The sequence below is a fragment of the Balaenoptera borealis genome, assembly GCF_965194805.1.
Source record: "Balaenoptera borealis genome assembly, chromosome: 4".
NCBI classification, from domain to species: domain Eukaryota; kingdom Metazoa; phylum Chordata; class Mammalia; order Artiodactyla; family Balaenopteridae; genus Balaenoptera; species Balaenoptera borealis.
The window spans coordinates 39,794,856-39,819,901 of record NC_138861.1 but is presented as its reverse complement, the minus strand read 5'-3'; the positions used below and the strand labels follow the sequence as shown (position 1 = coordinate 39,819,901).

Sequence of the window (25,046 nt, the reverse complement as noted above, 5' to 3'; positions counted from 1 at the left end):
ACAGATAATGTTAAGAAATTTTTTGTTTATCATAAGCCAACAGTTGGTCTGTATCTTGAATTAGGAATGTTACAAAAATTTCAATCTAAATAATATTTCATTTCCTTTCAGAAGGTCAAATGTTTCAATCCTATCAAATTGGCCAATGTGCCAAAATATCTTGAAAATATAATTTTTAGTTAGACGATTTAAAATAATGAATTTGTAAAATTTTAAAACTAGAAAAGTTCGATGTTCTGGAGAAAAAGAACAGATTATAAAATATTATTCTAAACTTTAATTTGACCCAGTAGTTTAATGTGCTAATTCATATGTTTAAAAATTAGAGACTGACATAAGCTAGTGTGAATGGTGGCAAGATTACATTAAATCGTAGAGATATTTTTCCCCACCTATTTTCCCTTCATTTATAGCAAATACAAGCTGAAAATCTTAACTAAAGTCTTGAATAGGCACACAGTATTTAAAGCCTTTTTAAAAAGCAGAAAGATTTGTGTTTATTGCTTTTTATGTACACATTAGGCTCAGTTAGATAAAAGTAAGTGAATATAAACCCACAAACTATTTTTAGTTCCTTTTTTATTGCAGAAAAATGCATTTCTTATCTCTGTTACCACATAAATATTAATCTGGTATCTTGTTAGAGTCACTGAATGATCTTAAAGACTGAGCGGCCAGTGAGTGCCATTTGTGAATCACATCAACAATTTCGGATGGTCCCGATCATCTGTCACTGCACATTGTCATCTCAGCTGGGCAACCCTGGCAATATTGCAGCAGGCTATTGTTTATTGAGAAAGCTAATATTAGGAGGAGATGTGATAAGAATGCCTTTAAAAAACTAATTGAATGCTATCTGTTTTTGGCAATAGCATCTTGTATCTCTCTGTAGTTTATCGCTTTAGAGTCCTCTATTCAGTCTTTTTATAAAATCCCATTATTTAAAAATCGAGGGCAGAGTCGTGACATATAAGGAGCTTTATATATTACTCTGATACTCAAAGATAACCCTTTTTCCTCTACTGCTCAACAAAACCTGCTTTATTGAAAAACATGGGAAAACCTGCTGAAAACGTTGAGATATGAGTCATAATCCCAGTGTTCATTTCAAACATCCTCCAAATGTTTATAGAAATGTTTAGATAGGAAAAAGCAAAGTCAAAATGTTGAAAATATTAAGAGTGAGGAGATTTCTACTCAGTCATGCCCATGTTTTTCAGCTGATTCTTCCTATTATTTGATTACAAAATCCTTAAACAGGACGGATAGATGGAGAGATACATGATAAAGAAAGTCCAGTAAAATATTAATTGTAGAATCTAAGTGGTTTTCATTGTATAATTCATTCACAGTTTTAGTATGTTTGAAAATATTCATAATAAATTGTTGGAAACAAAATACTCAAATATTACCCTCTGGCCCTGTCAATGAAAATGGAATAGACGTTTGCTTATTTCATTAAATGATTATTTATAGTAAATTTAAATTAAAATAATCTTGCAGCATCTAATACTATTTGCTAAGGAAATTCCATACTTCCAATCTGAATTTAAAGAGACATAAACTGGGAGGAAGAATCAATGAATTATAATATTTAGGAAAAACACAATGGAATAGCAAGAAGATAGAAATGGGAATTGTATTTATGTTTTTGTAAAAGATCTGGAAAGAAAGCAGAGTGCAAAAAGTCCCAGTTCTTTCCGCAGAAGTGCATTAACCCGATTAACTTTCAAACTAATGTTTGAAATAATCTGAGAGTGAAAATTGTATTTTACTTAATATTTTTTTTCTTTTTTTCTACAAAATCCTTGCCATCCATAAACCAAAAAGTAGGAGCTAACTTAGCTCCTGTTGACAAGGACTTTCTCCATTGTTAGGATACTCCTCTGGTTTTGCCATGGCATTTTGGGACTTGGGCATAGTTTTTGGTCTCTCTGTCTCTTCCTTCCCTTCTTCAGAGAAAGAGGATGAAAGCAGAAGTATCAGATGGGCTGTAGGCACGCATCTATGTAGTAGCACAAATACCAGCTGAACATATTTTTGATCAGGTACAAAGAAACAAATGGCTGTTGGTTTCCCCAAATGTTGTTTACCCTTCTGATAGTCTTCCCAACAACCATCACACATAAATATGTATGATATTTATTTTAGTGTTTAGCTGAGAACAAATTCAGCAAGGTGCTCTGGTACCAATATTTATTGTTTGATATGAACTTGCTGAGCTTTTTGACTGAATGGATTTGGGACTTCCTTTTTTTTTTTTATACAGCAGGTTCTTATTAGTCATCCATTTTATACATATCAGTATATATACATCAATCCCAATCTCCCAGATTTGGGACTTCCTTAATGGCTATTCCTAGGCTAAATTTTGCTCATAAAGAATATCCTAAAAAAAAATAAAATAAAATAAAAGATGGGATTCTCAGCACAAAGGATTTTGTGCAAAACTGTGGCAGAGGCAAGGGACTTGGCATGATCTTGACCACTAATTTTTATACACACATATCTTGAAAACATTTCTATTTTTTGACAAATGCAAAATATCAAGTACAGTACCTACACTACTTTTTGAAACAGAATTTTCAGGGCAAGGGTGAAGCAGCAATAGTAGCAGCAGCAAAGGATGTAGCAGCAGTGGTGAAAAGTGGCAGGAGCTGGGGATCAGGACATATTTGCTTGTTTAAATATACCAGAGAAGAGACAAAGAAACAAACAAAACTTCCCTTCATTCAGAACATTGTCATTTTAAATGCCTTAAAACAAACATTCTATTTCCTGAATTTTCTTTTTCTTTCAAAATGATCTTAACATTCCTAAACTGGAACCAAAGGATAAACTAAGCTTGATTGACAAAATAGTTTTCATAAATGGTTCTGAAGTAGTGAATGGACAGGGTTACTAAGGAAAGGAGGACTAGGTGAGGAAGATGGACGAGAATGCATGAAGAGAAAAAACTGCAAGATGCAGCAGCTCCACAGTCTCTAAAAGACATCAGCTTCAAGAACTTTCACCAGACAGCAGTAATACAATTCAGACAATGCATACTTTATCAGTCAAGGCTCAGCACAGGAAATGAAAAGCACACTAGAAATGTTAAGAAGAAACTGATTTGATGCAAAAAATTAATACTTTAAAAAATGCTGAATGAAATAATGCCATTTGCAGCAACATGGATGGACCTAGATTATCATACTAAGCGCAGTAAGTCAGAAAGAGAAAGACAAATACCATATGATTATTATATGTAGAATCTAAAATATGACACAAATGAACCTATCTACAAAACAGGAACAGACTCACAGACATAGAGAACAGACTTGTGGTTGCCAAGGGGGGTGGGTGGGGAAAGGATGGGTTGGGAGTTTGGAATTAGCAGATGCAAACTATTATATATAGAATGGATAAACAACAAGGTCCTACTTTACAGCATGGGGAACTAGATTCAATATCCTGTGTTAAACCATAATGGAAAAGAATATGAAAATAATATATACATGTATAACTGAGTCACTTTGCTGTACAGCCGAAATTAAATACAACATTGTAAATCAACTATAGTTCAATAACATTTTTTAAAGAAGACCTGTAAAAAAAACGTTGAATGGTGAAGGGATGGTTTCTAGTTTGGATTTCTAGGAATGACTCTCAGAGCAATGAAGGCCTGACCCACCAGGGAAGCTACCATCTTGGTGGCTGCCACTGGAGCTATGAATACAAGAACACATCCCAATAGCTGTTCCGGAAATCAGGATGTGAAGTCACGAAGATGTTTTTTGTTGCTGCTGCTGCAAATACTTCTAGTCACCCAGGAGTTTAGGTAAGAGTCTTTGGAACACTTGAGCAGAACAAACTTGCCTTTCTCTGACCTTATCTGCTAGCAGAAAGAAAAAAAAAAAAGGTAGAAAGATGATCTCCACATCACTTTTGCCTTCCAAATCTTATGAAAGTGTAGCTAGTTGGTAGAAGGTAATTAACATCCAGAGTCAGTTTTAAGGCCATCTCAGAAATACCGTTTTTGTATCTCCAGTTGCTCTAGATCTAGGTGGAAGGTTGAAGGGAGGAATCAATCCACAGTATCCACCGCAGAATCGAGATCCGAGAATAGAAGGTGTTTATAAATGCTTGTATAATTATTTTAAATTTAAATTCCTAGAGTGAAGATCATAATGTGCATAAAATATTTGTGTAACATATAAATATATATCTCAGTTAAATATGTATGCAAGTAATTAACATTCAGACAAAAAGCAAAAGTACAAAGTCTGTTGACCGGCTAGATTCAAATCCTGATCCTACCATTCATTAAGTACATGATATTATACAAGTTATTTAACTTCTGTGAACCATGGTTTTCTCATCTATAAAATGAGAATTACAATGGTAGCATCTCATAGGGTTGGTATCAACAGTAAATGAGAAAATACATGTAAAGTGCTTGTGTAGTGTCTGAGTCACTGCTGCTACTGCTGCTGTTTTTCTTGTATCCTGGAGTCGGGCATCTCACCTGCTTGGCTTGGGCTTGAAGTCCAGTTATGGGATTCATAATGTTGTGACTGTGGGAAATTTACTTAAAGTGTCTGTGCCTCAGTTTCCTCATGTATAAAATTGAGATTATAGCGGTACCTGTCACATAGGGATGTGATAAGAAATAAATGAAATAGTACATGTAAAGTGCTTAAAAGAGTGTCTGACACAAAATGAGATCCAGGTTATTTTTAAAAACATCTTACATTTAGTTATTGAATTTGTCATAACAACATCAGTCTAGTGAACATTTTCTTTCTGAAGATTTAACATGAGGTCTTTGCTTTTGCAGTCCTTCTGAAAAGAAACAGAATAAACCTCTTCTGTTTATTATATCTTATAGACACAGATTGCATTACGAATTGTCTCAGGCATGAAACTGTCTAGGCTGGTACACAATATGCATGTGCTATCTAGATATGATATGATGAATGTTATATGTAAAATCTTTACTACTAATATAGTAGATGCCAAATGATACAAATTTGAGGATGTAACACCGCTAATTTTGTCTCTCAAAACCAGTGACAGTAGAATTTTTAAAAAGATGTGTTTGCGAGTATGATTATAGATTGATTTTATTAAAGTTAGGTTTGTTTACAAGAAAAAAAATTTAAAGTCATAACTGGCAAATTTAAGAAATAATACTCACTTTTGATCAGTTTAGTGGAAATTACTTTGAGATCAGGAAAACTAACCTGCTACAAACCCCCATTCTGCCACTTACTGTCTGTGTGAATTTAGACTTGCTCCTAACCTTTCTGGACTATCGCCTTCTCCATTTCAATATGGGGCTACCTTACAGGGTTCTTGGGAAAATTACATTTAAGTTTATTTATCTTCATGCCCATAGGTTTAGCAGGCACAGCTTATGCAGTTCTTTTTATTCTAAGATTCAGTGATCATTTTATATTAAATAATTTTTTTTGTACCTAAAACTTACTATAACTAACAGATTCTGTGAGTCCATGACGAGAGTATAACTTTACATTACACGATCAAATGTAAATGCAATGAAAAGATAAGCTGAAGAAATACAACCAGACTTACAAATACTTGAAACATATTTATCTGAAGATACATTCAATTGTGTCTTGATTGTCAGCTGTAGGTTCTGTAGACTCGGCAGTCACCCCAGTGGGTTGAAGCCCAAGCTTTGGCATTTAGTGCCTTCTTGATCTTGAGCAAGTTATTTAACCTGTTAGCTTCAGTTTCTTCATTTGTAAATAGAGATAATTGGAATACTTGTCATACCATCAAATAAGCACCTAGTGCACCGTCTCAATAAATGTTAGCATTTATTGTTATTATCATCCTCATCATCATCATTTAGTACCTGCTACATATTTCAAACTCTGATTGAGGGTTCAGCTAATAAAGTATCTGACATGGATAGTCAGGTCAGTGAATTATTCCATTGTTAAATAAGCCAAGTTATCTCCATATTTACAACTTGAGTTGGAAACTAGTCATCTATATTATTTTGACTAATAAATTTGAACTTAATTTTTAAAATATCTTTTAATTTGAAAGGCAATACAGTGTAACGATTAATGATAAATCATTAAACAGTTTTACCATGTGTATTTTGATGACATAGTAACTCATTTAATCATCAAAACAACTATAGGTAGCAATACAGTCATTATCCGCATTTTACAAATGTAGAAACTGAAGACTAGAGAGATTGTTTCAAGGTCACACAGATGGTAAGCAGCAGAATGATGAGTCAGACCTAGGCTCTATGGCCCAGAATTGGTCTTCATAACCACCATGTAATGCTACCTAACTAACTCAAACTCTGGAGTAATGCTGACTTGGGTTTTCATTCACAGTCCACTGCTTAATTGGAGAAGTTACTTAGCTCCTCCAATCCTGAGTTTCTTTATCTATACAACAATTACAACATTAGTAGTTAAAACATTAGAGAATTTTATTCTCCAGAATTCAAGGGGATACGACCAGACTGATTCTCACCTAAAAATCAATCATAGTAGAAGAAAATTGTCTTTCCAGAGAGACAGACAGAGGTAGAGGTAGAGATGTAGGGTGAGGGCAGCATTTCTGGAGCATATGCATATTAATATCACGGGAATGGAAGGAGAGAATATGGAAGGATGGGGACACTTCTTGGTGGTTGGATGAAAGAGAGAAAAAAGTTTTTTTTTTTAGCAGCTGCCATGAGTAGTTAAATTTTGAGGATAGTGACCAAAATGATTCATAGGATTGATGTTGAAGAGCACTGATGAGTAGAGAAACAGAGTTAATATTTTTAAAGGGATCTTCAGATGGGTATGTAAAAATACTGACTGTTGAAAAGATGTCTAAAGATTACTTTAAAAGAATTTCTAAGAAGCTACATTTTCTTTTTTTTAATTTATTTTATTTTATTTATTTTTAAAATTTTTATTTTATATTGGAGTATAGTTGATTTACAATGTTGTGTTAGTTTCAGGTGTACAGCAAAGTGATTCAGTTATACATATATGTATATCTATTCTTTTCCAAATTCTTTTCCCATTTAGGTTATTACAGAGTATTAAGCAGAGTTCCCTGTGCTATACAGTAGGTCCTTAGTAGGTTGGTTATCTATTTTAAATATAGTAGTGTGTATATGGGCATTTTCTTATGATGAGTAAAAATTAGAATTCTTTATGATTACCTTAGATTATGTCAGAAATGAGATCACATGAACCCCTGAATTATATTGGGGTAACATTGTGGGATCTATAATCTAGAATTTTAAACCCAACTTGCTGTACTCAGCATTAAAATTACTCTGTAATTGAGCCAAGATTACACTTCACCATTTTTTTTTTTTTTTTTTTTTCTGGTCAAAGGATGCTGCAAAGGAGAGAGACATCAACAAAACTGAACTTGCGCTAATTACAATTGTGTTTAGGATGACCTACTTAAGACAAGAAATGCCAGAAAGAGAAGAAAACCTATTCAGCACCATATAAATTTACTAGATTAAGGAAGCCTAAAGAAGTACTTTTTAAATTTTTTAATTGGACATGAGTTTTAACCAAGTCTCAATGGAGACCTAATTTTTGAAGGGTTTAAAATTCTTCTGTTCAGAGAATGTTCATGTCAGATAAACTTGGGCCTCTGAGAATGTGCCCACTGCTGTGGAACTTGCAATTAAGTTTTTTTTCTTGGTTCAGAATAATGACAATAATTTTTTTAAAACTTGAGAAATTCATAAGAAGCATCAAATAGAGAAAAAGGACTTGGTCATGATTCGAACATGCCACTAAATCTCTAGGGATGGGCTTCTTTGTAAGTATAAAATGCTAAGTGTGATGTAGAATGCTTAGAACTGGGGTCTTTTCATGAACTCAGCTCCACAAAAAAGTTTCTGGGGTGGACTTACTGAAAAACGGTTGCTGGAATTTATCTGTTCAGTTGTTGTACATCTTTGAGAAAGAAAAATGCTGATTTTCAGCCTGAAAATTAACTTCCATGACCTGTCAGCAGTAGTAGAATGAATCTTGGAGAATCAGGAACAATTGAATCATGTTTACATAGGAGTTTTACATGGTAAAGATGTATTGACTAACCTTGGTTTTCATCACAAAATTGGAAGCCCATCTGAGTTCTTGCTAGTGACACCACAGTGACAGCACAATCCGTGGGGGTAAAAGGTGATTCCATAAGCCTCTGGAATGATGGAGCTTGGAAAACTGGATACTCTTGGAGACAGAAACACTGCAGGTAGCCTTCAGCCCATTGGAGGTGGGAACCTATTAAATGAGGTTCTTGTTGGTGGAGATAATTGGATTTTCCTATCCTCATCAAGGCCAGACTTGGTCTTACATTGGAAATTATTATTTGCTTCCAGTGTGACACAGTCATTGTTACTGTTAGATGTTTCTCAGGTGCAGGCCAAGTGCCTACTGCAGAGCATTTTGGTAGTAGGAGGTGTCCCCACATTTGCTTCGCTATGACAAAGAGTGCCATCTAGCGGTAAAATATAACTGTGAGCGAATTTACCCTTTGAACACACCCTGTTCTCAGCCTTTCCACAGATGTGGATCCAGTATGGAAAGGGATTAAATACCTTAATAAATATGCTTGCTCAGAAGTTGTCATTGCCTAGATTCAAGGTCTGGGAAAAGGACACTGGTGGAACTCTACCAGCCTGAGTCTTTCAATATTTCCAAGTTTTGCTCATAAAAGAAGGGAGAGGTGGGAGGGCAGGAAGGTTGGGCTGTGCGTTGGTAGATCTCTTATATACACCAGATAGATTTATCTATCCGATTAATCGAAGAAGATTGAACAAAATGAAATTTATCTTCCTCAGAGTTTAACTTGGGGAATGTGTGTGGGCAGGGGAGCTAGTGTTGTGTATTGAAACCCAATCAAAATGGAGAAAGAATTATACATTTCAGTGGTCTTCACATCAGAATGTAGGCACAGCAGCGGTAAATAGAGAATATATAGGAAAAGGTTAGAGGAAACAAATTGGCGGTCCATTGGAAGAGGTTGTTTGCCTGTCTGGAAGTTGCATTCACATAGCAAACACACTTTTTTTTTAACCTCAATATACCCAATAAATAAATAAATATATACTAGGGCAGATGCTGACAAACTAACCTCCATCTCAGTAGAGGATGACCAAAAAAAAAAAAAAAATGAGAAGGGCAACAACAACGGCTAAAATTTATTAAGAAATTATGATGAATTCAAATCTAAATCAAGTGCTTTGTGTGTATTTTCTCATTAAATTCCTATACTAATCCTTTTAGGTAAGTACTCTTATTATCTTCATTTTACAGTTGAAGAAAGGCAAGCTCATCTTTCCTGAGAACACAGAGGTGCTAAGTTAGTAGTGCCAGTATTTGAATTCTGGTCTTGCTGATCCCAAAATTTGCTTTGTGCTAAAAATGTCACAAGAATTTTTATCACTTCCTGGTGAGATATTGACCATCCTGCTTTGTTTGTCCTTATCTAAATCCCATTAAGATCAATTGGATTTCAGTTAGAGCTCAGTAGATTATAACACAGATAGTTTGAACCTTCTTTGCTCTTTTCCAGTGTGCACATATATTTGAACACTTTAATTTTCTTGTGATTGTTTCTTCTCAGAGGCAATTCAGCAGTTTGAATCTTCACTATGCTATTGTCCTAATATAGACTAAAATAAATAATGAAGCACTTGTTTGAGTATTTCCTAGTGGATTTTTGTAATAATACCATACTACTCTCATTTTATGACAAGGAGATGGAAAACCAAGGAAGGTCAAGAGATATACTAAGTTATGGAGAACATCTGGGGTAAAATGCATTTGTACACATTTTTACCTAGGATTTAAAAATGTGTTTTCTAGATGGGCCTCCTCCTCAAGTTAATCTCATGTATTTGTTTGGAATATTAGGATCTACATCAACTCAGAGAAATTTCTTATTTGTGTGTTTTACATATATTCTAAAGTCTTCCGCTTGTGTTACTTCGTCTTTTTCTATCACCCCCTTAAAGAAATATGATGAATTTCCATTTGAAAACTCTAGAATTGCTCTTGTATTTTCATCTCTAACGTCTTTGCTTCAAAGCCTCATTACTTAGCCACTGGTCAGAGAATGAGAACCAGCTTATGGAAGATGCCCGGGTCACTTTTATGTAAACCTGGCTGAAGGGCTCTTACTAAGAGTTGATTTCTTGTAATTGGGCCTGAAAGATCCAAAAAAGTTTCTGACAGGGTGGAAGAGGTTGGCATTCTTTGCCTTAGTAGTCATGAGTACAGAGTACTTGGAGACAAGTAAGTTGTCCCAGCCATCGATTAAACATTCTGTTCCAAACAGAAGGATGATACCATATTAAGAATTAAGAATTATATTCCCATAGTTTATTACATCAACACTTTTAGGGAGAAAAAAATCATATGATAATATCAATAGATACTAAAAGAGGCAGTTGAGAAAGCTGAACAACCATCTAAATAAATAAATAGGTATATAAGTAAGTAAGTAAGTAAGTAACTAACTAACTAACTAAATAAATCTGAGAGGAAATCTAGAGAACTACATATTTAAGGTAGGAGCAGGAAATATAGTACTCAAAAAGAATACAAAAGAAAAGAAAAATGACCTTGCTTATATATAAAACTTTCAAAACTTTTCTATGAAAAAATACCATAAGCAAATTTATTTAAAAAATTGCTTTGGATTCAAAAAGACACATGCACCCCAATGTTCATTGCAGCACTATTTACAATAGCCAGGTCATGGAAGCAACCTAAATGCCCATCAACAGACGAATGGATAAAGATGTGGTACATATATACAATGGAGTATTACTCAGCCATAAAAAGGGATGAAATTGGGTCATTTGTAGAGATGTGGATGGATCTAGAGACTGTCATACAGAGTGAAGTAAGTCAGAAAGAGAAAAACAAATATCGTATATTAATGCATATATGTGGAACCTAGAAAAATGGTACAGATGAACTGGTTTGCAAGGCATAAATATAGACACAGATGCAGAGAACAAACGTATGGACACCAAGGCGGGGAAGAGTGGTGGAGGGGTGGTGGTGGTGTGATGAATTGGGAGATTGGGATTGACATGTATACACTGATGTGTATAAAATAGATAACTAATAAGAACTTGCTGTATAAAAAATAAATAAAATAAAATTCAAAAAAAATTAAAAATAAATTTGATTTGGAGTGGAATTGCGTTTTTGAAGACAGAGGTTTAACACAGTGAGCTATTTAAAATCGGAGCAAGGGAACAATCATAGCAAAATAGACAAAAAATGTAGAGAAACCATTCACAAAACAAGAATCCAACAGCTATTGGATATATGCAATGATGCTCAAAGTCACTAGTGGATGAGGAAACTCAGTAGATTAGCAGCTTTTAGATTGGCCAAAATTAAAACAAAACAAAATAATTGCTATTGTTGGCTGGGATATGAGCAAAGAAGCACCGTCACACATTGCTGGTAGAAATATGAATTTTACAGTGTTTTAGATAGCACCTTGACAATATCAATTAAAATTAAAAATGTGTATACTTGTGTTTCTGCACTCCATCTTGAGAATCTATCACATGGAAATAAAACCACTACCTAATAAACAAACATGCTTATTTTAGCATTATTTTTCTTTGGAAACACTGAGAAACAAAGTAAACATTAATCAGTAGAGGAATATTATGGTCTCTTCATATCACAAAATACTATGTACCACTTAAAATAATGAATTAGAGCTATACTAGTTAGCTTGAAGGAATTTCCATGAATTAATCCTTCTTGAGTGAAGAAAGCAAAATATGCATGGTATGATGTCATTTTTATAAAACAAAAATAAGCATTATCAAAATTATTTATTGAACACTCATCTATCTGCAAGACACACTCATAGAGATTAGTGCACTGAGACAAAGAAGTGAATTATTGATATTTTGAAGATACAGGACAAATGTATAAAAAAAGAAGCAATAATATAATGTAACTTAGACCTGCTTTAAAAATAAGTGATATATGTAGAGTACTATGGTTTCCAATGAGTTGTCATAAAAGGTTCTGCAGTCCATATGTAGATCATGAATTACGTATAGTCCAATGAAACATGTCACTGATATGAGTCTTAGTTTCCTATAATAATAATAATGATAGCATCAGGTATTGGTGGAAAGAGAAAGTAAGATAAGTGCTCAGCACAGTGCCTGGCACAGAATGAATGTACATTAAATGACAGCTGTTATTCTCATTGTTACTGTTTTTTTAAATGCTGAGATTATACATTTTTTGAAAGAATATCAGAGGTGAAGTGCCCTCCTCACCACATCATATCAGCAGGAACATGCTATCAATATGACTTATCCCCAGTGATATTAACCTTAATCACCTGGCCAAGGTAGTATTTGTCAGGTTTCTCCACTCACTATAAAGTAACTTTCCTCCCACCCACCTTCTGCAACCTATTTTTTGAAAGCATATATCTAAGTCCAGCTGTGGACACTGGGGGATGGAATGGGGAGAAATGGAGGAATTAAACTTTTTTCCTGGAGGTGGGAGTATCGACATAAATTATTAAGAATTATTAGATATTTTCTCCCCTTTTGTTTATTCAATCATTTATTTACATCAATATGTACTTGTATATATTTCTTTCCTACTATAAGTTATAATCTAAAACTACATTATTCTGTTGTTGTTGCTCAAATTGTTCCAGCATTAGACATTGGGAGCTTTTTCAGGTTGGTTCCTGAGTCTCTTTAACGTTCCTTTACCCTTTCGGTTTTTGAATGCTTCTTTGGCACTGCAATATTCTGCAGACTCATCTTGTATTATCTGCCCTAGTCCTAGAGAACCAACCATTTCTCTAAGGAGTCTTGGTTCCTTTTATTGGAGAATAGTCTTCAGAATGCAAAATCTGAGCTCTAGATGTGCTCATTGCTACTGAGGTATCACTATTCCCAGGCTCTCTCAGCGGACAGCTCTAGGAAATATATATATATGAATACAAACCCCTGTTTGTACACATAGTTATAATTATTTCAGTATCTATCCTTCTGTGTCTGTCCATCTGCATTTTGTCTTTAGCCTACAGTTTCCAGTCAAAACACTGTTTTGCATAGTTACTTAGGTAAGCTTCTTTTCCCCCCACCCCATTCAGTGAGTTATCACTTTCGATGAAATTTGTATTTCCTGGTTGCACAGTATGTAGAGAGTCAAGTCTTTCACACGGAAAACATTTCCCTATTAGTAACCAGACTGATTTCTTTCATCTCTATATTCTATAAGCTTCTTTTCTATCTTTTGTGTTTCTATGCTACTCTTACTGTTTATGTGTACCCTCTAACTTTGTCCTATATTCCTACTTACTTTGTGTCAGGAGCCCATTTATAACAGGCCTGCTCTCTCATTTCCTTCATCTTGTGAGAGACATTCTCAATGTGATCTCTTCTCCTTGCTGGCCACCTGTGGTGTGAATCATGCCATTGGACCCCAGGAGCCATTCACTGGCCTGCAGTTTTAATATCTGCCACAGCCCCAGTAGTGAAGTTCGTATACTCAGTTTGCTCCCTATCCTGACCTTAGGCATCCTTCAGTCAGACAGCCTTCTCAGAATTCCCACATCCCCTTGGGATGCTCTGAATCTCAGTAGCTCTCTTCACATCGCATCGGGCTGTGATTTGTTCTGTAAGGCTGCAGAGCCATCACCTAGACACTGCCCATAGCTATTGCTGCAGCGCCATATGGGCCACATGGCATTTTCTAAGGGGTTTGCAGCCCCCTTCAACAAAACCCCTTTACTCCCAGATTTTTCCACAACCTATATGTGCTTTCTATCCTTGAGGTTTCCCATTCTCTGGTCCCCCAGGGCAAGATACAAGGGCATAGGGTGCCTGGCCCTTTCTCAAGAGTTCATCAATATTTCCTCTTTCATTCCTCCAGCAGTCTGTTAGTCCAATTCTGTAAGTTGGAGAGGGTTCTCATTGTCATCACACAGTCTTCCTTACCACATGGCTCCATGTGCTAAGTTCTTCAGATTCCAGTTTCTTGAATCCCCAAAATGTTGTACATTCTGAGCAAAGCCATACTCTTCCAAGTAGAAGTCTTCCTTTAGAAAATATTGCTATTGCTTTATGTTTGAAAACCTCCTTCTTGAAATGCCGCTGTATTCTATGTTCTAGGATTTTTCTGCTTGAGGGTAATGTATATATGGAATGTCACAAAATTATTCATCTCATTTTAAACAGCTATGGTTATTAAATAACTATATGTTTTCCATTTTTTTACAGATTACAAAAGAGAGCTGATTATTTAAAAACTCAAGGATAGAATATTTATTAGCTTTTGTAATTTTTTTCTTATTTCAAAATTGATATGCATCAGAAATGAGGTGATTATTTTCAGTCACCCTCAAGGAATCCATTACTATTGCTTGAATGGCAGAGTTAGGAGCGAGGAATAGTGAGGAGTGGGAAGCAAACCTTTAATATTTCAAAACAATATCCAACTACATACATAGTCACAAAAATAGTGGCACATAGAATTTTCTACCTACCCTTATGCAACTTCTGATCTCTTTGAAAGCAATCCCCATAGCTGCAGTTATTTCTAGAAATTCTCCTAGGATATCTCACTTGTGCTCATAAATACACCATTCTAAGCTGCAACATAGAAATTCCGCCCCCCTCCCAACCACCCCCTTGCAGTGCTGTCTGCTGCTGTCACTCCAAAGCTCAGGAAGCCTGATGGAGGTGTCTTGCTGCTGCTATTGCCACTAGCACCTGTCCAGGCCATGGTGTGTGGATTCCACATGGGCCTAAGCCAACCTGCTGAAGGGAAAAGCCCATCACTCTCCTGGCCTTTGTAACCCAGTTCCCTTCATCTCAGAGCACTGATACCCTGTTCTCTGAGTATCCCGAGAACATGGTATAGGAAAATAGCTTTTTTCAGCTCCATCATCTTCTCATTTGAGTCTTCCTTTCACAAGGCTATAGGCCAGAATCTCTTTGTGAGGGTGAGAGGGTGGGGAAGAAGGGAGTGCAGAGTCAAGGCAAAATCATCTTAGCAAGAGGCAGCTCAGAGCACATGAAACCACTCATCCCTGCCAAGAGCCACCATCTTATTGGACCAAGATGAAAATATTCAGCTCACTCTTCTCATAGTAAGAATTTTTTTCCCCAAGAAGATTTCTTGGTCTTTCTTTGCAGATAGCTCCCTAGAGGATTTATTCTGCCAGTCTCCGTGGACATACCTCTGTTTGAAATACTCAGATGCACAAAACTTGGGTTCAAATTTGGACCCCTGCAACATATGAGCATCAAATGTAACTACTTAAATATGTCCTTAATTGTTTGTCATCTAGGACTATATTTTTGCTTTGTATTGACTATGATAATCTTCTGGTGGGCAGGGCCATTATACCGCGTTAGGTAGATACTTTCATTTTTTAAACCAAATGTCTATGAGTAGCATAATAATTGCAATTTTTTTTTTTTTTATTGTTTCTGGATTAGGAAATGAAAACCAAGAAAGGTCTCAGCTAATGCCTTTTATATCACCTCATAGCCCTTAGCAAGAACCTGAACAAATAGGACTCAATAGATACTCAACAACCTAAATGTGTATTTTATGTTCTAACACAGTCTGTGTTTGTTTTCTTTCCAAGTTGCTCTACAAAGATTCATTGTGAAGCACTGACAGGAAGTAGCCAATAGTGTAGAATAATACAGTATATAACCTTGAGTGTGTCATGGAAATGGCATGAAAAATCATAAAATAGACTTGTGAACATAAAAACATAGAGATGGTTTAAAAGGAAACAGAGGACAAAAGCTTACTTTGAGCCTTTGAGGAAAATTTAGTATCCCTTTTCTGAAAATACAGCCTATTAAATAAATATTAACCATATTATCTATTTTTATTTGATTATTTTCCCAAGTTGAAATCATTTATTCAAATTATTGAATATCAACAAGATCTAACTTTTGATTATTCATTATCTACAATAAAAATGACTTTCTACCATATATTCCAATCTAGAAACTTGAACATCTCTAATATTGTTATTTTACATAAATAATATCTTCTGTCAAAAATATGGATAAGCGAAAAGAACTAAAGCTAAATTATAATTCCAACCACTGAATATTCTTGTATTTAATACTGTACATGGTTTCCTATGCATATAACTTTTTTAAAAACTGGGATCACATTGTACATACTGCTTTGTAACCTGCTTTTCTATTTAAAACTGATTGTAACATATAAGGGTTTAATAAAATATGTTTCTATGACATATTTTAAAGACCTTGGTTGAAGTTGCTTTCCTCTAGAGAGGTTTTTTCATTTTTTCTTGGGGTCCAACAAACTCTAAATTTATTTAAGGTATTTTGGACCACACAGGTAACATGAACCAGGCCATCAAACGATGGGAGCTTTGAGGCTTTGTTCCATCTACCCAGCCTCATGGAAAAGGGAAAGGTTCCTTGTTGTCCCCTTTTTGAAGTTTTCTCTTCTCTTCCCTTGCCTTCATTTCCCTGCCCTTCTCTCTCTCTCTCTTTATTTTGTGATATTATCCCACCTACTCTGATGTGTAGCCCTCTGGGGCCCCGCACTCCATTGTGGTCTCATGCCGGGCTTCCCATTTGGAGTGAACCTTATGTTTTACCCCCTGACCCCACTCCCATCACAAGGCTGAAGCTCAGATATCCAGGGCTCAGCAGAAAACCTCAGGAAAAAAAACTGGCTTTAGCACTCAAATATTCACTAACGTTACTGATTTTACTTTTTTTTTTTTCTTTTGGCCTTTGCATTTTCTTCCTTCTCTGCCAGTTTAGCAATGCAGTTAAAATACACTTAATATTTTATTCAGGATTTGAGTTGTTTTAATCAAAAAGATTGTTCTCTGAATCTGTTCTGCCATATGACAAAAATGAAGGTCGAGAATATTTACTTTGAAGGATTAAAAATATATCATGTATACTTACATTTTTATCCTTCCTAAAATTAATGATCCTTTATTTAATTGAAATATTTATGAAATTATATATTATACAATTTAGGATTCTGCTCCCAGTACCACTTCTGGTCACCAACTAAGATTCTGGTCACCAATTCCAATGTGTGAGTTTTGTTTTTTCCCACGTCAACAAGCAATTCTCTGACACTAGCTGGATGTCCTACAATTTTACTCAATTCTGACACAATTCACCTGGAGAGAGCATCAGATCCCAGTCAGATCTGCCAGGTTAAGTGCTCCATCCCAGGAGACTGTCCCTCACTTCAGATGCCAATTAAAAGTAGTAGGTTTTCAAGTTACCCACAACTTGTGTCCAACTTGGCTACAAATCAGAGGTTCCCATAACCCCCTCCTCAGGTTTTATCAATTTGCTAGAGAAACTCACAGAACTCAGGGGAACACTTACTTATATTTATCAGTTTATTAAAGGATAGGATAAAGGAAACCAACGAATAGCCAGTTGAAGAGATAAGTAGGGTGAGATCTGGGAGAGTCCTGTACTTCTGTTTTCTGTCCCTGTGGCATCACCCTTCCAGTCCAAGGATGTTTTCATCCACCTGGAAGCTTTCTAAACCCCCTCCCACTGGGATTTTTATGGAGGCTTTATCACATAGGCATGGTGGACCATTAACTCCATTTCCAGACCCTGTCCCTCCCTCGAGAAGTGTTGGGGGGAGGGGGCTAAAAGTTCCAAGCTTTTAATCATGGCTTGGTCTTTCTGGTGACCAGCCCCCATCCAGGAGCCCACCCAGCGTCACCTCATTAGAACAAAAGATGCTCCCAGTGCTGTTATCACTTAGGAAATTGTAAGCGTTTTAAGAGTTCTGTGCCAGGAACTGGGGACAGAGACCAATATATATACATTTGCTATTATCTCACACAATTATTAGTGTAATTTCTTTATAAAGTCTACATATATTATAACATCATAGTGTAAATAATAATAATACAGCAACTATATTTTGAATACTTAATGAATTGTCAGACATATCTTTATTTTTAACTAATAGACTTTATGTTTTTGAGATATTTTAGGTTTACAGAAATACTAGTGGAAAGTATAGGGTGTTCCCATATACCCTCTCACCTGCGACCCCTTCCTCCTGTTCCCTATTATTAACACCTTGCATTAGTGTGGTATATTTTATAATTGATGGGTCAATATTAATACATTATTCTTACACATATATCTCTTGACATATGTTTTTGGATCCTTTTAACAACCAGACAGGATAGATATTGTCCCTGTTTCAAAAATAAGGAAACTAAGATTGAGTATTAAATTTGGATTCACTCACAAATGTATAAGAACAAGAGCTTGGACCATTATATTCACTTTTTCTTCTATTTTACCTACTTTGAGTAATCCTGTATTTCAGCTATTCTCTGCCTGATGAAATATATGGTTGGTGTTTCATATTATCAAAAAAATTGCAGTAGGAAATCATTTAGTCCTAAGATCTCACCTTTAGAACTAACACACTTATCTTGTATAACTACTATATTGGGACACCAATTGGTGATTGCCTTTCCCTGTGATTACACCTGCAATGATAATTACTAATACTAATTATTTCATAAATACTCTGAATGTAGTCTAATTTAGTTTTGTTATTATAAGCCTTGCTCTTTATCTAATGGCAATATAGATAAACATGAAAACAACAATGCCCTGCTTCTCCTTTTACAACACATCAAGTCATTCATTTTCTATTAGTAATGAGGATTGTTCTTCTCACAACTTTAACTGTTTTTTGGTAGTTGGTTATGTTTTTGTTTAATAACAACAATAGGTTTTAAACGGCAAAATATATGACCATATCTGTAAATTAGTACTGTCTAAAATGGTGTCTGCAGTAAATCTATGGCTTTTATTTATTTGAAGTCATTTTATACATAAAGATGAATCAAGTACAAGCCATCTATAAAAATAGTGCTTTGTATTGATTTGAATATCAGTATCAGAACTGACTCCATTGTAATGTAAAAATTTTCAATGTTGTTGTTCTTATGGTCAAACATATGTGGCATCTAATTTATTTATTTCAAGTATGCTGTATATTGGTGGAATCCAGATTCTGCCATCCTTCCTCTCAACTCTTTGGTCCAACAGTAATTCTTGCTGAATCTCATGGTATGATATATAATGTATCGCAATACACCTGAAGGAAATGTGCCCAAGTCAAATCTTTGTTTTAGAACAACCATAACTGATTTCCTATAATATTTTAAAATTATTTCAAAAGCATGATACATTCTGTCATATAATTTAAAATTTATTAATATAATTATATATATTGTCTTACAGTCAGTGGACATCCAATACTCAAAAGAGCTAACATCCGGATTGTTGGGAAGCTGGTGGCCAGATCTATGAGAGAAAGGAAAATGAGACAACAGTATTCATCATGAGAAGTAAGATAGTATTTTCAATACAATGTTGTTACCTTAAGAGTTGAACCTAACTACCCAAAGACATAGATTAACGTAGGCCATGGATTAATTCTGTATCAACAGGAAAAAGGACAAGCATTTTTGCACATCCAAAGAACTTCAACAAGTCAGTCTATAATTACTAAATATCTTTGGATGAACCATTCATTGGACCTTTTTTATAAATGACATCTGCTTTATCATAATGAAGTTGAAATCACATAGTATCAAGAATTCCTTTCATTGGACTTAAATTTGTTTTGTTCCAGTACCAATAAATGCCATAAAGAAACGTTAAGATTCTTATTTCTAGAACTTCACATTTTTTTTGGAAATGGTTTCTCAAAATGTGCTTTAAAATATTTTATTAGTGTAGTCATCGTATTATGTTTTCCCTATTCTTATTGCTCACTTTAAAGTGAAAAACTGAAAGTTAATATATAGTATTCCTGAGTTACCTACCTTAGTTCAGAAAAGATTTGAAGCACAGTGGCTAACACCAGTCTCTAAAGAATCTTGAATTTAATTTTATCTATCCGTCATTCATCCATCCATCCATCCAACCATCTATCCAGCATTCATCCCTCTCTCCCTCCCTTCCTCCCTCCATCTATGAATGAGATTGTAGAAATAATAGTAGAGGGAATAGAATCCATGCACAGCACAGTGACTTGATATGAATAAAGAGGCAGGAACTACATGACAGGTGTTCCATTTTCTCAATTCTTGCCCTGATCTATTACCTCTGTAATAGACACTTTGGTTTAAAAAAAAAATCGGACTACTTCATGCACTGTAAATATGGAAGGTACTGGAATGAAATCTTTAGAAAGCTAATTACAAGAATCATGTTAAGTCAGGGCCTCACCAAAACCAGAACCAAGATGGACTAAAAAACATGCTGATACCCTATTCAGAAAATGTTAGCAGTAAAACATTTGATAGGGGAAAAAAGTGATTTCTAGCTAAAATATAGAGGTTAGCTTATCTGTGAAATTAAATGATCTGTATTATCCCAGTTGATAATTGAGAGAGCTTGATTTTAAAGAGAAACATTTTATTTCAGTACTGGAAAAAAGCTGGAAAATGCACAGTTAAATAAAGGGAAAAAAATCACACATGAGTTGAGTCCCAGCATGGTAACAGATCAGAAGCCTGCTCCTTTTTATAGCATTATTAAGATAAAAATTTGGCTAGATTTCTTCCCTCACTATTCAAAAGAATTGGGAGCAAAAGCATAGAATATAATGAAATGCATTTATAAACTAAAACACAAGATTTCCTAATGAGTGTTGTGTAATGAGTGCCACTATTTCAAATGGCAAATGTATTTATAAGAGAAAACAATTAATATAAAAACAATATCAAAATTACCTTATAACAATAAAATATAAAAATTAAGTTATGATTATGACAATTGGGGGCAGGACATAGAAGAAATTTATTTTTCCTTTAAAAAAAAAGTGTGATTGTTCTTGTCTCATATTTTCTAGATTTGACTATTCTTCTTGATTTTTTAGCAAACTGAAGTAGGGCTCCTGAATGTCTTTTAGAGGTGTGATCCTACATTAAGTTCAGTGACATGTCACTCTAGACCTGTAGAAGACAGTGTAAGGTCAGTGAAAAAAGCCTTCACTTTTCAATAGTCAGTTTCAATATAAAAATTGGCAGTTGGTGCTCATCAAAGAACAAGAAATATTGGATATGCTCTAAATGTCCATTGTGTTTTTGAGCCAACTACCTGATGGAAGTCATCACTTATATGTAAATGAACTGTCAATGGCTTGCCACTGTTGGCAATCACTGGACTGTGAAGGGTATGTCTTAATAAGAACTGAAGCTCTTCACAGACTTTGATTTACTGGAAATAAATTAGAAAAGTCCTCTGAGACTACAAAGGACACTTGTTTCAGATAAAACGTCTAGACAGTAGCAATATATTTAGGGCTTTTATTATAGCAAAACTGCAAATTAGAATGGAGTGGTGAGAAAGTTCCTGTGACCCAGCTGAGTTCTAAAACGCTGCTTCTGACTAGAGTAATACAATCTGTAAAATAGCTAAGCCAAATTAAATAAAAGTGCATTAAGAAAAAGAAAGCAGAAACAACAAAAGGTCAAGATTTAGCTTTCTTACATCTTTTAAATGATCTATGTCTTATGTCTTACATTTTCTTATAAATCAATATTTTTCTAAATAAATGCAGCTATTAGAATAGTTGAAAGCCAAACTTCCATGATCCTGCAACATGGACTACTTTTCAGAAAATTCAGATTTAAGGTAATTTTTCCTTGTCGATTAATTCCTTTCCCCAACTTCCATTCTAGAACACAAAATTGAAATACTGAATTTCTTGTAACTATTAATATTTTTATTAATGTTGTTCATAACAAAAATATATTAAATTTGCAAGATGTTTTAGAATTTGCAGTATACTTTCACACAAATGTGAATTACGGAAACTGTGTGTTAAAAATTATAAGACAATCTAAGTGATTTCATGAAGTGGACAGTCTCCATTTGGAGAACTGCAAAATGGGGTGGAAGGCAGGAAACTTTTATAGGATAAAAAAATACAGAAAAAGGAAGAGAAAAATAGAAAATGTCTGATTGACTAGGGCCACACAGGCAACCTTGTTTGGGTGAAAAGGAACACGGAAATAAGTATAGAGCCCAGAGTTGGCCTGGTGTTTGGGGATTGGCTGATGGGATTTACTGTGTTTCTGGTCAAGTGGAACATGTAAGGGACACAGAAGTTATCTAAATTTTGGTTTGCTGATGTGGTACCCTGAGTAGCAGCAGCTCTATCTTGGGCCTATTTCAACAATAGGTAGACCAAATTTTTATATTAACTGCTTTCTCCCAAAGCATATTATGTTCAAAGAAGTATATGATTCCAGGTAGCTTAATAGCTTTGAAAAACAATCCCCCAAATCCCATTAGCTTAAAATAATAACTTCTTTTCTGCTCACTTCACAATCCAATGTGAGCCAGCAGGTACTGCACCATGCACTCTTTTAGACATTCAGACTTTTTTCATCTTAATAGCTTTGACATGCTTTAGAGCCTCTACTGCAGTCTTCACAGCCAGGCAGTAGATAAAAAAGAGAGTGTGGAGAAAGCATAACCACTTCTTAACTACTTCAGTCTGAACTTGGAATATATCACTTTTACTCACATTCTACTAGAGAGAATTTGTTACCTGGTTCCATCTAAACGCAAGGGGCCTAGGAAGTGTAGTCTAGTTTTACATCCTGAAAGAGAATATGCCACTTTAAGGCATAGGGAGTAAATTGCACTCCTCGTTATTTTAGGGAACAGGAAAAATTTCAAATGCCTTCACTTGAATGGTCATCATTCTGGTTTAAAATATTCTTATAAGGAGTCTGGATCAAGATGACAGTGTTGGAAGATCTCGAGCTCACCTCCTCTGATAGCCAACCAAAATTACAGCTACTGATAGAGCAGCTATCTCTAAGAATGATCTGAAGACTAGCAGAAAAGATTTTCCACAACTAAGGATATAAAGAAGGGGCCACAATGAAATGGGTGTGTGAGGGGTGTAGACATGGTCTACTTAAGACCAGACCATCAGCATAATGACTCGCTGCTGGAGGGATAACATAACCATGGAGGTCCTCTCCAAGGAACGAGGGGTCCATGCCCCACATCGGGCTCCCCATCCCAGGGTCCTGAACTGGGAAGACAAGCCTTTAAAAGTCTGGCTTTGAAAGCCAGTGGGGCTTTGGGTCAGGAGAGCCAGAGGGCTTTAGGAAACAAAGACTCCACTCTTAAAGGGTGCATGTAACACCTCACTTGCTCCAAGTCCCAGTGCAGAGGCAGCAGTTTGAAAGGTGCCTGGATCAGACCCATTTAATGATCTTGGAGAGCCTCCTGGTGAGGCAGGAGGTAGCTGGGACTCCCCCTGCGGACTGAGAAGCTGATGGCAGCCAGCTAACAGCATACTCAACAGTGAAAAGCTGAAAGCATTTCCTCTAAGATCAGGATTAAGACAAGGATGCCACTCTGGCCACATTTATTGTTATTTTATTAATATAGTATTGGAAGTCCTAGCCACACAGATAAGAAAAAGAAATAAAGGCATCCAAGTTGGAAAGGAAGATGTAAAACTGTCAATATTTGCAGGTAACATGATACTACTATATATAGAAAATCCTACAGATTTCACAAAAACCTGTTAGAGCTAATCAATGAATTCAGTAAAGTTACAGGGTGCAAAATTAATATACAGAAATCTGGTGCTTTTTCATACACTAATAAAATGTGATCAGATAGAGAAGTTAAGAAAACAATCACATTTACAATTACATCAAAAAGAATAAAATACTATGGAATAACCAAGGAAGTGAAAGACCTATACTCTGAAAACTATAAGACATTGATGAAATAAAATTGCAGATAATACAAATGAATAGAAATATCAATATATACTGTGCTCAGGGACTGGAAGAATTTATAATGTTAAAATGTCTACACTACCCAAGGAGACCTACAGATTCCGTCTTCTCAGGCAAGGGAAACAAAAGGAAAAATAAACAAATAGGACTACATCAAACTTAAAAGCTTTTGCACAGTAAAGGAAACCATCAACAAAACGAAAAGGCAACTTACTGAATGGGAAAACGTATTTGCAACTGATATGTCCAATAAAGGATTAATATCCAAAATATACAAGGAACACATACAATTCAATATCAAAAAAAGCAACCAGATTAAAAAAATGAGCAGAGGACTCGAATAAACATTTTTCCAAAGAAGACATACAGAGGGCCATGAAAAGATGCTCAATATCACTAATTATCAGGGAGATGCAAATCAAAACCACAATGAGATATCACCTCACACCTGTCAGAGTGGCTATTATCAAAAAGACAAGAAATAACAATTGTTAGTAAGGCTGTGGAGAAAAGGAAACCCTTGTACACTGTTGGTGGGAATGTAAATTGCTGCAGCCACCATGAAAAACAGTATGGAGTTTCCTCAAAAAACTAAAAATACAGCTACAATATGACCCTACAATTCCACATCTAGGTATGTATCCAAAGAAGCGAAAACACTAATTTGAAAAGACATATGCATCCCTATGTTTATTGTGGCATTATTCACAATAGTCAAGATATTGAAGCAATCTAAATTTCCATTGGTCTTAACAATATATTTTATGATCCATCTTCTCAAGCAAGGGAAACAAAAGGAAAAATAAACAAATAGGACTATATCAAACTTAAAAGTTTTTGCACAGTAAAGGAAACCATCAACAAAATGAAAAGGCAGCTTACTGAATGGGAAAACATATTTGCAAATGATATATCCAATAAAGGATTAATATATACATATATATATTATATATATAAAATGAAATATTACTCAGGCATAAAAAAGAATGAAATCTTGCCTTTTGCAACAACATGAATGGATCTAGAGTATATTATGATAAGCAAAATAAGTCAGACAAAGACAAATACCATATGATTTCAATTATATGTGGAATCTAAAAATCAAAACAAGTGAACAACAACAAAAAACCCAAAACAGAAACAGACTCGTAGATACAGAGAACAAACTGGTAGTTGCTAGAGGG

The 25,046-nt window shown here is 35.1% G+C and overlaps 1 protein-coding gene across 1 annotated transcript in view; it reads left to right on the top strand.

Annotated features, from left to right (window-relative positions):
• Positions 1-22,029, top strand: part of IQCM (IQ motif containing M) — a 484,997-nt gene extending 462,968 nt beyond the window's left edge. Inside the window, exon 14 of the mRNA XM_082389028.1 lies at positions 19,322-22,029. Coding sequence (XP_082245154.1) covers positions 19,322-19,425 — 104 coding nt within the window. The 3' untranslated portion in view covers positions 19,426-22,029. The remainder of the gene's footprint in view (positions 1-19,321) is intronic.
• Positions 22,030-25,046: the final 3,017 nt, after the last annotated feature.